The 14794-nt window shown below is 40.7% G+C and overlaps 1 protein-coding gene across 1 annotated transcript in view; it reads right to left on the bottom strand.

Moving 5' to 3' along the window:
- Window positions 1-14794, bottom strand: part of PRKDC (protein kinase, DNA-activated, catalytic subunit) — a 205676-nt gene that overhangs the window by 185199 nt on the left and 5683 nt on the right. Inside the window, exons 4-11 of the mRNA XM_079796147.1 lie at window positions 13877-13951; window positions 13063-13171; window positions 12541-12653; window positions 12356-12455; window positions 6772-6827; window positions 6659-6689; window positions 5710-5867; window positions 1574-1720 (exon numbers count right to left, since the gene is read on the bottom strand). Coding sequence (XP_079652273.1) covers window positions 1574-1720; window positions 5710-5867; window positions 6659-6689; window positions 6772-6827; window positions 12356-12455; window positions 12541-12653; window positions 13063-13171; window positions 13877-13951 — 789 coding nt within the window. The remainder of the gene's footprint in view (window positions 1-1573; window positions 1721-5709; window positions 5868-6658; window positions 6690-6771; window positions 6828-12355; window positions 12456-12540; window positions 12654-13062; window positions 13172-13876; window positions 13952-14794) is intronic.

Here is a 14794-nt window from a genome sequence, read left to right as displayed (position 1 = left end):
AGACTAGTCACCCAGAAGAGACTGACAACTACATTCAAATTGGAATACACAACCACTCCACACTGAACACTGTAGGCCATCTTTACAACTCACAGATCTGATAATGCTACTCCCCAGCTTCAGATTTTCCAAAGGCTTCTTTAGGCTTCAGATCTAGCCCAGCCTCCTTAAGGATCTCACTGGTTTCTCTTTTAGAGCCTCTCTCCTGTCTTCCTTGTCTATCATGCTCTAGTTACACTGTGAACATATCTAACTACATTGCACAAGTTGAAGTTGGTTAGACCATGAAGTTCAGTTCAAAATTCCATGTTCTCGTTTACCTCTGAGCCTCCTTATATATTGTTTCTTCTGTCCTAAGTATTTTAAAGGAGCTAACAGAGACAAATGGAAGCAAATGAGGAAATATCTGGATGAAATGAATAGTGATAGTGGAAGGCTGAAAAAGGACCTCTCGTTCTCTGAAACAAGGGAGTAAACACTGAAGGATAAATCTGTAGAGAGGCAGCAAGAGAAGTCACAGAGATCCACTAAGAGGGAAATAACTATGGCTATTGTCATTATTCTAATACTAGAGGCCCGATGCACGAACATTCGTTCAAGAATGGGCCTTCCTTCCCCTGGCTGCCAGCACTGCCTTTGCTCCAGCCGGAGCCGCCTTTCCGCCTTCCCATGCTGCCCAGAGGCCCAGAGCGGCTGGGGCGGTGCGGAACGCCTGCGTTGTCACCGTGGCGATGACGCAAGTGTCCTGCCCCGGCTCGGCACCTGCACATGCAAATTAACCCGCCATCTTTGTTGGGTTGATTTGTATACACACTCCTGATTGGCTGGTGGGCGTCGCAAAGGTATGATCAACTTGCATGTTACTCTTTTATTAGTGAAGATATAGCTCCTTCTGTAATTAGAATTTCTATTTTTATAATGTTGAGTACCATCAACTACAATTTTACTTAATAAGAGGCAGCATAGCACAGTGAAAAAACATATGCCGTTTCTAGTCTTCACACCTAAATTGATGTTTTGGTTTTGTCAATTATCAACTATATGTCCTTTAGTAAGTTACCCAATTTCTCTAGGACTGTTTCTCACCTGTAAAGTGAAATAATACTCCTAAAAGCTTGGAGGGGAGTTATGAGGATGTGAGATAACACATACAGAATCTTCGTACATAGTAGCCACTGAAAAAACAAGTTAATAGTGCCCGGCCTGCATGGCTCCGTGGTTGAGCATTGACCTATGGACCAGAAAGTCATGGTTTGATTCCAGTGAGGGCACATGCCCAGGTTGTGGGCTCAATCCCTACCCTAGTGTCAGTTGTGCAGGAGGTGTGATTCTCTCACATCATTGATGTTTCTATTTCTCTCTCTCTCTCTCTCTCTCTCTCTCTCTCTCTCTCTCTCTCTCTCTCTCCCCCTTTCTCACTAAAATCAATAAAAATATTTTTTAAAAGTTAACAGTAAAGCAAATAACAACAAAATTATCTAAAGTATGACATACTTTAAAAATGCAGTAAATTATATTTCTTTAAACACTCCCAATAAAACTAAAATGTTAAGAGAAAAGTAATGATCCATACTCCTGCAAAAAGTCCATATCCACGAATCGCAATGGATAAATCCTTGCTGCTTGAATCCATGTTCCTGATGATTCCATAGAATTGTTCCATAAAGTACTGCAGCTTACTTTTATGCATTTCTGCATCTTTTGCCACCAGAAAAGAAACCTGCAATTGCATAACATTTACTTTTTAAAAATATAAAATGGCAAAACAAAGTAATCTATACAAATGTTCTGGCTAGAATTGGTTAAGTAGAAATAATTAGTGTGTTATAGTCCCATACAACCACTTTTACTCATAAAGAATCACTGATTCAATTTGTTTAGTCTCCATTAAGTTCAGAAAAGACACTCCCTTAAACAAGGCTTTATTATATGTAATGTATTTTTCCAAGAGAATGGAACTGAAAGAGACCAAAGAAATGCTGGAAGACATATGAACAAAAGAAAAAAGTTTTGAATGAAGGCTTTCTGATGAAGCAGAAATCATGTTTAGAGCTCATCTGTGGAACACAGGACAATCTACACAGAGTTGTGCATGCCCAATTGGCCAGCAAGTTCAGAAATCAGCAACTCAAAATAAAGTTCAGAACTAATAATCAGAAAGACAAGGCATCTCATTTTTCCAAAAAAATAAGTCACAAACTGCCCTAGCCGGTTTGGATAAAGCATCGGCCTTCTTCCCAAAGGGTCACGGGTTCGATTCCGGTCAAGGGCACGTACCTCAGTTGCAGGTTCCTCCCCAGCCTGGGGCCCTGGTTAGAGCTTGTGCAGGAGGCAACCAATCAATGTGTTTCTCTCACACCAATATTTCTCTCTGTCTTTCCCTCTCTCTTCTACTCTCTCTAAAAATCAATGGGAAAAAATATTTTTATGCCCGCTGGCTTAGCTCATTGTTTGAGCATTGACCTATGAACCAGGAGGTCATGGTTCAATTCCCAGTCAGGGCACAAGCCAGATACGGGCTTGATCCCCAGTGTGGGGTGTGCAGGAGGCAGCCGATTACTAGTAATGATTCTCATCATTGATGTTTCTACCTCTCTCTCCCTCTCCCTTCCTATCTTGAAATCAATAAAAACTATGTATTTTTTGCCTTAGCCAGTTTGGTTCAGTGGATAGAGCGTCGGCCTGCAGACCAAAGAGTCCCAGGTTCGATTCTGGTCAAGGGCACGTACCTTGGTTGCAAGCTCCTCCCTGGCCTAGCCCTGGTCAGATCTTGCACAGGAGGCAACCAATCAACGTGTTTCTCTCACATCAATGTTTCCCTCTGTCTTTCCCTCTCTCTTCCACTTTCCCTAAAACTCAATGGAAAAATATCCTTGAATGATGATTAACAAATATATATATATATATATATATATATATATATATATATATATATACTTTTTTTTTTTCAAAGCCACAAACTAAGGCTTAAATAAGTTAGGTCAGGCAAGGGAAAAAAGCATTTTGAGAAGCAAGTACATCACTATCTACCAAACTGACAACAGCCTAAATGCAAGACCATAAATGTTCAAAAAAGCATTCTAATTTCAGCACAAAGACTTTCAAGGCAAGAATGAAAAGACTCTAGAAAACTATCAAAGGCAGAAAAAGGATATCCACCTTTCATTTCCATGCCCCAATCCCACACAAAGTCCCACAGGTCTTAGCATATGTCCTTTAGGGCACTTTACTCCCTATTTATTTTGGAAGAAAGGTATAGCACACATACTGCTTCTTAATTTCTTTTTCCATAAACATATCATGAATATGTTCCTCAAAAAGTAAACAAATACCATCTTTTGTTTTTCAAATGTATTTTTATTGATTTCAGAGAGGAAGGGAGCAGAAGAGAGAGAGAAATCAATGATAAGAGAGAATCACGGATCGGCTGCCTTCTTCACGCCTCCTAGTGGGGATCGAGCCCACAACCCAGGAATGTGCCCTTGACAGGAATCGAACCTGGGACCCTTCAGTCCGCAGGCTTGACGCTCTACCCACTGAGCCAAACCAGCTGGGGCATAATACCATCTTACTTAATAACTAAATAAAGTATCACAAGATCTCACTCATATGTGGAATCTAATGAACAAAATAAACTGATGAACAAAATAGATCCAGAGACATAGAAGCATAAAATAGAATGCGGAATCTCAGAAGGAAGGTGGGGGGTGGTGGCTGGGAAGAGATCATCCAAAGAACTTGTATGCATATATGCATAACCCATGGACACAGACACTGGGGTGGTAAAGGCCTTGGGCAGAGGGTAGGCTAGAAGAGGTCAATGTAGGAAAAAAGAGACACATTTAATACTTCCAACAACAAAGATTTAATTTAAAAAATAAAAAATAAAAGCATGATATGCTGGTAAAAAACCCGTTATCATTTTATGAATATACTATGTTTATGAATTTAAATTTTTTCTAATTTTTTTGTACTTTCAACAAACACACTTCTTATGCATTTTTACCCAAAAGTTTTATTTATAGTAGCAAAAACTTTGAAATAATTATCAAATAGTAGAGAATAGGTAAAAATATTTTGGCTCATATATAATCCTATATAATAAAGAGCTAATATGCAAATGGTTGGGAAAGTGAAGACATGTGAAATTCCCTGGACAATAAAATATTTTTTAAAAGGGCTAAAATTAAAAAGACCTACAATACCAGATGTTTATAAGGATGTGGGGTGACTGAAATGATCATGCATTGCTGGTGAAAATGTAAAATGGTGCAACTAGCTTGGAGAAGAGTTCAGGAGTTTCTTATAAAGTTTATAAGAAAAACCATGTGACACAGCAACTCCACTTCTAGGTTTTTACTCAAGAGAAATGAAAACATATGTCCACAAAAATACTTGGTCACAAATGTTCTTTGCTATTTCATTTAAAACAGCTCCAAACTGGAAACCATGTAATATCCATAAACAAACCATGATATATCCCTACAATGGAAAACTATCTGTGCCAAAGTTCAAATTGGTCTTCATGTGAATTTAACTACCACTTATAACATTCAAATTTAACTACCACTTATAACATTGCTCCCAACAAAACTTTTATTGTGACACTTCACTTTTCCATCAGAGCCAACCTAAGCAATCTAATTCCGTAACAGCCAGGCTGAACAGCAGGTATTTCCAGACACCTTTAGATGCTCTAAACCAGCGGTCGCCAACCGGTGATCTGTGGACCACTGGTGGTCCGTGAGTTAAAAGGTTAGCGACTGCCGAAACTGGTTTGGCTCAGTGGATAGAGCGTCGGTCTGCGGACTGGAAGGTCCCAGGTTCGATTCCAGTCAAGTGCATGTATGTTGGTTGCGGGCACATCCCCCGGTGGGGGGTGTGCAGGAGGCAGCTGGTCGATGTCTCTCTCTCATCGATGTTTCTAGCTCTCTATCCCTCTCCCTTCCTCTCTGTGAAAAATCAATAAAATATATTTAAAAAAAAAAAAAAAAAAAAAGGTTAGCGACTGCTGCTCTAAACCGCAATCCCAAGCACATTCTCTTTAGCCAACTGAGACATGTTTCTAAGCTTGCAGCCTCAACCACATTCTATCTAGATGGAAAACGCCAGCCCAGCTGGTGTTGCTCAGTGGTTGAACATCAATCCAACCAGGAGGTTGCCGGTTCAATTCCCAGTCAGGGCACATGCCCGGGTTGTGGGTTCAATCCCTGGTAGGAGGCGTTCAGGAGACAGCTGATCAATATTTCTCCCTTGTGGATGTTTCTATCTCTCCCTCTCTCTGCAATCAATAGGCGGGAAACACCCAAGGGCAAATGGGCTCTCCCAGTTCTTGAAGTAACACAAACACAAGGACTGTATTTAACAGCTGACCCTCACCTTTAGGGAAATGTGTTTCCTTATCCCCACCTGGATCTCTCTGACTCAAAGAAGGCCAGACATCCTAGCCATTCTTTCCTTCCCCTCCTCATCACCACTTCTGAAGAATCTTAACTCTGAGGCCCTGATCACATCTGGTATCTTCCTAGCTTTCTTTCAATCCTGCTGTTATCCAGATGACTGATTAATAACCAAGCTTTTTTCCTTTAAATACTACAGAAGCTAATAAATCAACTTGTACTTATTTTTCAAATGTGTTATACACAAGATTGGAATTTAATTTTTTTGCATAGAAAAAAATGTGTTTAAATGATAGTTAAATTTTAGTACCTGTTTCAGAAAAGAGTCCAGAGCTGAGTGTGCAGCTTTTTTCAATTCTATGTGTGTGTGGCTACACCATTTTGACATCACTTCAAATAAAGAAACGTAGTTGTCCAGAAGGCAGGTGCTAAATTGAGATGCGTGCAGGGTAAATAAGCATAAGCCAGCTGCAAATGCAAATATCATTGTATTTAAAATAGGACCACAAAATGCACAACAAAGAACCAAGAAGGCTTCAGTACATGTCAAAATTAAAACTATCCATGAAGACCCGGTATCATTACACTATAATGCCCTAAGGCCGTGATCGGCAAACTGCGGCTCACGAGCCACATGCGGCTCTTTGGTCCCTTGAGTGTAGCTTTTCCACAAAATACCACGGCCTGGACAAGTCTATTTTGAAGAAGTGGCATTAGAAGAAGTTTAAGTTTAAAAAATTTGGCTCTCAAAAGAAATTCAATCGTTGTACTTCTGATATTTGGCTCTGTTGACTAATGAGTTTGCCGACCACTGCCCTAAGGTCCTGATCAGAGTTCAAATGCCGCTAACCTCCACTTTAATCAACAGGTCCATGATTTCGCCAATTACCCCCAAAGCTCAGAAGTAGGAGCAAACCATCTGTATCCCCTAAATTATGCTCTAAAGTAATTTTTTTAAATCATGTAATCTAGGTGTGACGATCTCAACCAAAATTTGTGGTAAACACAAAGTCCCCCAAAACTTCCCCTCCCTCTTGTCTCCTAACCTACTTTACCTTCTCCTTCTCTGCCCTCCCCACTTCTCTCCTCTCCTCTCTTTTCCCTTAGACCAACTGCTTATGGCATGTCAGCCTCAGGCTCAGAGCATCCAGGCATCAGCCCTAGAGCCACATTTACTTTCATTGTAGTTTAAGTAAAAGTTTACTGAAGACATTAATTTAGTAACAAATTATTCTACTTCATTAAATATAGAATCTTACCTAAGGGCACTGCATATCTCTTCAGATCAATCTATTAAAAAAACAAAACTACCATCAATGATTGACAATCACAAGTCTGAACTGTAAAAGAATTCAAATAATATTAATCTCACCTGAGGATGAATTGCCTTTAATGCAAAATCAAAAATCTCCCTTGAAGTCTGGGGATCTGGGGAAAGAAAAGAAGCTCTGTTATAAATCATAACATTAAAATCTGACAAACCTCACAAATGACTTTACAAGTAACAACTTTATTTCAGAGAGCTTGACATCTATATTAACCCCAGCAGTCTCTTGTAAATTCAGGAATAACAACTTCTATCATTAAATTCAGCTAGAGAGCTGCAAGTTAGTATGACTGCTGCACAATTATTATTTCAGTAAAGTAAGAAGAAAACCTGAAATAATAAAGACATAAGTTTATATTTCAACTTACTTGCAAACTGTTAGGTAATCTCTGCGCCTCAGTGTTCTAATGTGTAAAAAGGGTCACTATATATTTTCTTTTAGAGATGTTTGGAGAATTAAAGAAGGCCAAACACATTATTATTTTCCCAATATTCCCAAGCATTTATTCTACACATAGTATAAGCCAACTAATTATGGGAATTATAATTATAATATGATCTTTGACCTTAATAGTAAGGTCAAAGATCATATTTTATTATCTAAAAGGAAAGATAAAACAGGCAACCAATTATACTCTGAGGCTCTAATCCTGGCCTGATTGACATCACAGTTATTTGTATAACTGTCTCCCAAGAGTAGTCACTGCAGCTGGGCAGAAATCATGCTTTATTCATCACTGATTTCTCTGCTCCTGTAACAGTGAATTGCAAACAGCAAAGGTTCAAGAATTGTGTGCTTTGATTGCCAGGATTGATGCATTTGAAAACACAGCCCAGATGTGATAGATGGTAAAGGGGTCAGAGAGAAACGTTGGCATGTATGGAGGATAATGCCATAAAAGACATACAAAAAAAAAGCTACTTTGGCATACAAAACAAGGAAAGATTTCTTCTGGCAGTGAGTATTCAAGACAGGCTTTATAGGCAAGGTAGCACCTGAGTTGGACCTAAAAGATCAGATATACTAGTTGGGGAAAAGGTCATTCAATAGAAAGTGACAGTGTACACAGAAGTGTGCAGACAGGGCACCAGGCACTAGTCAGTGCACAGCTGGTCTAGAATGAGTGAGCTTTGTGAACATAGTGGAGCCCAGGGATTCAAGGGCCTGAGCTCTCAGTAGCGGGAATGAACGCCTCTCAGCTCCATGCCTTCTCCCAGGCTTTGCTTCCCCTGTCCACTCTCCTGTGCCCATCTCTCCTTTCTCATGGACTGCTTCCTCTACGAGCATCAACTGAAGCTGCCCTTGTTGAGCTGGACCCACTCTGCCACTCTGGTTTCTTTGCATTCAGACCCCTCCCAGAGTGAGGCAGTACCACACTCCCTCGTCGAGATTCTCCTTACATCCTTGTCTTAGTCTCTCTGCTCTAGCTCTTTAGCTAATCTTACACTCACAGCTTTACATATTATCTCTACATTGAAGACTTTCTAATTTGTATCTTGAAGTCTAATTTCTCCTGCAACATCCAGTTTTACACATGCAACAGCACAGTAAACATCTAAGCTTGGATGTTCCATAGGTTCCAGGTTTCTGCCTGAAATCTGGTCCTCTCCCATCCCACCCAGCTTAAAAACCAGATTCAGGCAGTCCCTCTTAAAAGGCCGGCAAACTAATTTGCATGGTCCTGCTCCCTCTGAGCTCCAGCGCTTGGCAGGGGCATTGGGGAAACCAAAGACATACGAGGAGGAACTGGACTGTCTGGCGTCAGGGTAGGAACTCGGGGACAGCTTTCTCCCAGACAGAGGTGCTCACAGGGGTCCCTGTTCCTATGCTGAGACCTCCCCCACCACAGAGTGGACTGGCAGCCATATCTGAGTTTCCATCAGCCTGGCCCACACTGTTTGCTCTGCCCTGGTGATTCCGTGAGACTCCACCACAGCCAACTTGCAGCCCTATCCAAGCAGTTTGCAGATGCTTTTCCATATGTATAGCCTGTCCTGGCTCAGGGCTCAGACTTTCCTAAAATCTCTTAAACAAGCAGCATCTAGCATCAGCATGCCCCATACCTATCAATAAGAGGCCCAAGGCCCAGCACTAGCACCAGCCTGCCTTGATTCACAGCTTAGCCTCATCTGGGTACCTCCAAGCCCAATACAAATATCAGCCATCTGCAGATCGCTTGGTAGCTCCTGCCAGGTGGCCCCAGGCAGTGGCTGATTTTGCAGCTCCCTGGAAGCCCTAGAGCCAGTGCACCCGCTGGACAGCTTCAGACCCTAACAGATTAAAACTCTACACATCCACAAGCACCACACTCAAGGGGCAGACTCAGTGAACACCAAAGCTCCCCTAAAGCAAGTCCCGCTCCATAGAGGTGCACAGCAGCTCTTCCACTGTAGTGGCAGCTGGTCCTCACAGCCAATTGGCCTGGAGGTCAACTCCTCCCAGCGAGGCCAATAGCAATCAAGGCTCAACTACAAGACTGTGCGCACAACCCACAGAGGGGCGCACCTAGAGTGCCCAGCACAGGGGCCTGGGGAGGCTGAGCCGCTGAGCCCTACAGGACACCTATTATACAAGGCCAGGAGACATAGCAGCTCTACCTAATACAGAGGAACAAACATAGGGAAGCAGCCAAAATGAGGAGACAAATAAACATGTCATAGATGAAAAAACAGAAGCAATCTCCAGAAAGAGAAATAAATGAAATGGAAGTAAGCAAATTACTGGATACAGAATTAAAAACAATGTTTATAAGGTTGCTCAAGAATCTTAATGAGCCCTAACCGGTTTGCCTCAGTGGATAGAGCGTCAGCCTGCAGACTGAAGGATCCCAGGTTTGATTCCGGTCAGGGGCATGTACCTTGGTTGCAAGCACATCCCCAGTAGGGGGTGTGCAGGAGGCAGCCCATTCATGTTTCTCTCTCAGTTTCTCTCTCATCCATGTTTCTAACTCTCTATCCCTCTCCCTTCCTCTCTGTAAAAAATCTATATAAAATAAAATTAAAATTAAAAAAGAATCTTAATGAGAGCTTTAAGGGACTCAAAAAGATCCTCAAGGGATTTAGGAGACATTCAAGGATCTCAGTGAGAAAATCAAAGACATGAAAAAGGACCAGTCAAAAATTAAGCATACACTAACTAAAATAAAGAATAACTTACAGGAATTCAACAATAGAGTAGAGAATTCTGAGAATCAAATCAACAATTTGAAATATGAGGAAGTAAAAAACACCTAATCAGAAGAGCAAAAAGAAAAAAGAATCCAAAAATATGAAGATAGTATAAGGAGCTTCTGGGACAACTTCAAGCATACCAACATTCTCATTATGGGGGTGCCAAAAAGCCAAGAGAGAAAGATACTGAAAACCTATTTGAAGAAATTATGAGAGAAAATTTGTTCTACCTGGTGAAAGAAATGGACTTACAAGAAAGTTCCAAATAAGAGGAACCCAAAGAGGCCCACACCAAGACAGATCATAATTAAAATGCCAATGATTAAAGATAAAGAGAGAATCTTAAAAGCAGCAAGAGAAAAGCAGTTAGTTACCTACAAGGAAACATTCATACAACTGTCATGTGCCCTGACCGGAAATTGAACTGTGACCTCCTGGTTCTCAGACCGATGCTCAACCAGTGAGCCATGCTGGTTGGGCTCAAAATACTTTTTATAAGATTGTGCAATGAACTCAGTGAGAACTTTACCAGATAAAAAAGGAGATAGAGATCAATGAAAAAAATATCCATGCCCAGCCAGCGAGGCTCATTAGTTGAGGATCAACCTATGAACCAGGAGGTCACAGTTCAATCACTGGTCAGGGCACATGCCCAGGTTTTGGGCACAATCCCCAGAGGGGGGTGTGCAGGAGGCAGCCTATCAATGATTCTCTCTCATCATTAATGTTTCTATCTCTCCCTCCCTCTCCCTTTCTCTCTGAAATCAATAAAAAAATATTTTAAAAATGAAAGCAGGGACTCCAACAGATATCTGCATACCCATTTTCCAGCAGCTTTATTCACAACTAGAGGCCAGGTGCACGAGATTAGTGCACTCGGAGGGTCCCTCAGCCCGGCCTGCGCCCTCTCGCAGTCCAGAAGCCCTCGGGGATGTCCAACTGAGAGCTAAGCCAGCAGTCAGACATCCTTAGCACTGCCGCAGAGGCGGGAGAGGCTCCCATCACTGCCACTGCGCTCGCCAACCGTGAGCCCAGCTTCTGGCTTAGCAGCGCTCCCCCTGAGAGAGCACACTGACCACCAGGGGGCAGCTCCTGCATTGAGCGTCTGCCCCCTGGTGATCAGTGCACATCATAGTAATAGTTGTTCCGCCGTTCGGTCATTTTGCATATTAACCTTTTATTATGTAGGATAGTCAAAGTGTAGTAGCAATCCCAGTGTCCACTGATGTATGAATGGGTTAAAAAAAATGTAGTATACATACTCATAAAATTGAGTATTAGCATTAAAAAGGAAATTCTGACACATATTACAACATGGATGAACCTTAAAGACATTATGCTAAGTGAAATAAGCCAGCCACAAAAAGTTACATACTATGAGTGCATTTATATAATCTGGAAATAACAAAATTCAAGATGAAGATAGGTAAGTTGTGGTTACAGTAGGAAAGGGGGAGAAAGAGAGGTGAATGTGGCTATAAAAGGTTAGCAGGAAGGATCCTTGTGGTGATGGACTGTTTAGTATCTTGACTGTGGGAGTGCATACACAAGTCTGCACATGATAAAACTGCACAGAACTAAATCCAGATACAAAAGTGTATGCACATAAAACTAGTGAAACCTGAATAAGGTCGGTAGATTTTTTCAAAGTCAATATGTTGGTTGTGTTATCCTATCTAATAAAGAGGGAATATGCTAATTGACACACATGCCATCGCAAAGATGGCAGCACCCACAGCCAATAAGGAGGGAATATGCTAATTGACTGCCCCGCCCTCAAAGATGGCAGCACCCACAGCCAATAAGGAGGGAATATGCTAATTGACTGCCACATCCTCAAAGATGGCGGCGCCCACAGGCACAAGATGGCAGTGCCCAGTCTCCTCAGCCCTGCTGGGGCAGCAGGTGTAGGGCAAGGCCGGGCCTGCCCCCAGGAGGGCCCAGCCGCTCCACGCGCCTGCATCCAGAGTCCCCCAGTCTCCTCAGCCCCCCAGCTGCCCAGGACTGGCCTGAGGCACAGGCAAGCATCAGATGGCAGCTGCCCAGCCACCCAGGGTCAGCCCGAGGCGCAGACAAGCCTCGGATGGCAGCTGCCCAGCCGACGCCTGAGGTGCAGGCAAGCCTCAGATGTCGGCTGCCCAGCCGCCCTGGGGCGGCCAAAGGCGCAGGCAAGCCTTGGATGGTCGCCTCCCGCTCCTGAGGGCTCCCAGACTGTGAGAGTGGGCAGGGTAGGCTGAGGGACACCCCGTTCAGTGCATGAATTTTCATGCACCAGGACTCTAGTTATACTATATCACTAGCCGAAACTGGGTGAAGAACATACATAACCTCTCTGTATTATTTTTCACAACTGCATGTGAATCCAAAATTGGTTTTAAAGTTCAAAAAATAAATGGGCAATTTATTTTAGACCTACAATTTCTGAATAAACAAAGAATCAAGTAAAGTCAAGCAATACCTTCTTCCATGGATTTAGTGAAGTTGCACATAAGTGATGACAATCCCTTCAAACATCCTGCTACAACAGGTAGTTTGGGCTCTCTTACTGTTGATGTCATCTAAAAGGAAAGTTTTAAGAAGATACAATAAAAAAGAAAAATACAACCAAATCTATGGAAGCAGAATATCATAAAGTTTACATACCTGAGTCTTAAGCTCACCCAGAAAAGCCCGGAACAGTTTTTCTGAATTATTTATCATCTCACTAGGATGAACTTCCCCTAATACTCCTAAGAGCTCATATATTTTTTCTAAAACTGAAAAATAAATTTTAGGTAAATAAAGATCTAAAATAACATTTAGATAAATAACAAAAATTTACAAATAAGAAAATGAGAGGATGTTTAGTTCAAAGCAAATCATACAAAAATCTAGTTTTATGTACTAGAATATTTCCTGATAAGTTTTATGCAAATCTAATGTCATAAACAAATTACATTTGACATGTGTTGTGAGATTTATATTTAAAGAAATCATTTTATAAAGATTAAAATTTTTATAAGTAGAAGTCTTTACACATTGTTTTTGTATGTTTTCATTTTGGTTTATTTTCAGCAAAAAAGGATTCATCTATAAAACATAAATACCTTGACAGAGACAAACCTAAGTTTTATACTAATAACTTTTAATGTTAACTTTTTAAAATAACATTTAAATGCATCTCACCTGTATCTGGTATTTTTGTTTTCAATGCAAGTTCTCCATAGAATTTGCTAAATAAGTCCCCAACTCTAAATTCATCCATGAGTCTAGAACTTCTCAAAGTCTGAAGTAACTGAAAAAATACAAATAAGCATTGGCTCAAGAGGAAAATAATGAAAAGGCATCAACTACCTAAGTCAGTATATATACAGCAAAGTTCCAGAATCATGTGTCTCTAGGGGATTTATGCTTGGCCTCTCAGATTATTTGGTAGGTAGGGGCTAAGGCGGTGATATAAGAACAGAGGGGAGTTACAAAGGGGAATAGGGTGTAAACTTAATTTTACTTTCCAAGAAACCAGGAATATGACTAAGCACTTAAGGACCAACAAGACCCAAATAGAGATGCAAAAAGAGAGATCCATCTAAGAGAGAGAAACAAGTGAAAGAGAGTCCCAATGACTACTTAAATACAATATACAGACCCATTCTCATGGTAGGGTTCTAGGAAAAAACTCAAAGATACAATGAGATATATTTTTGGAATTCTTAGTAATTTTAAGAGAAAGGGTAATGAAAGTAGTGGAGGAGCAGTAAATGTCTTAATTATTTTCCCCCTTCATTCTCCTCTAAACCCCAAATACTTCTTTTGCTACCCAGAAGAGTCTGCGTAAAAAATACCAAAGTACTGTTGGGTGATGATTGGAAAATGTGCATTTTATCCACACAGCAATGTCATCTGAGCCTACCTCCAATATCTCTAACCCACAATTCCAATTTTCAGTTTCTTAAGTTATATGTTTAATATAGAATGCATGTACTTAGAAATATAAAATTACCTTAATAAGAAGTTCTAGGGCTGGAATCTTACATTTAGCAGCTTTATCCTTTGTATAAACACTGGTACAAGTATTCTAGGTTTTAAAAGGAGACATACCAAAAAATCAATAAGATATAAAACTACATCTCTGAGAAGAGTAATACCAATATGTGCCATAACACAATTTATTATTCAGCCCTTAAAAATAACATTAGAGTATATAAAAATACAGAATTAAAATTACTGAAAACATTGATGCAATATGCAATAGTAATAATATTAATAACCAAAATAACAAAGCCAATGGAAACCTCAGCAGGATAAAAATAAAAAAGTTAAAGTTATTCCTCTTTCTGTATTTCCCACAACACTTGTTGCCATATATCAAGAAAGAAACAATGAAAAACAAAAAAATAACTAAAGCAATTCGGAGAAGAATGGCTGGGACTCTACAGAACAGTGCAATGAAAGAAGCAGGTTTGGAAGGAGGCAACCTAGCTCCAAGACTGGGGTGAGTTTCTTAACTTGTAAACTAGAGAGGTGAAGTATAACATAGATTTGGTAAATATTAAGTGGCAAACTATACATTAAAGAACTTCGTAAACTATAAAGTACTCTATAAATGTTACTCCTACCCTTGAGACAATGTTTTGTTTTGTTTTGTTTTTTAAATATATTTTATTGATTTTTTACAGAGAGGAAGAGAGAGGGATAGAGAGTTAGAAACATCAATGAGAGAGAAACATCGATCAGCTGCCTCTTGCACACCCCCCACTGGGGATGTGCCCGAACCAAGGTACATGCCCTTGACCGGAATCGAACCTGTGAGGGACCCTTGAGTCCGCAGGCCAACGCTCTATCCCCTGAGCCAAACCAGTTTCGGCATGAGACAATGTTTTTAAATATTAAGATTCCAATCGAGAAAGATTAGAAGTCA

The sequence above is a fragment of the Cnephaeus nilssonii genome (genome assembly GCF_951640355.1).
Source record: "Cnephaeus nilssonii genome assembly, chromosome: 18".
NCBI lineage: Eukaryota > Metazoa > Chordata > Mammalia > Chiroptera > Vespertilionidae > Cnephaeus > Cnephaeus nilssonii.
This window is presented reverse-complemented; position numbering and strand designations above follow the sequence as displayed.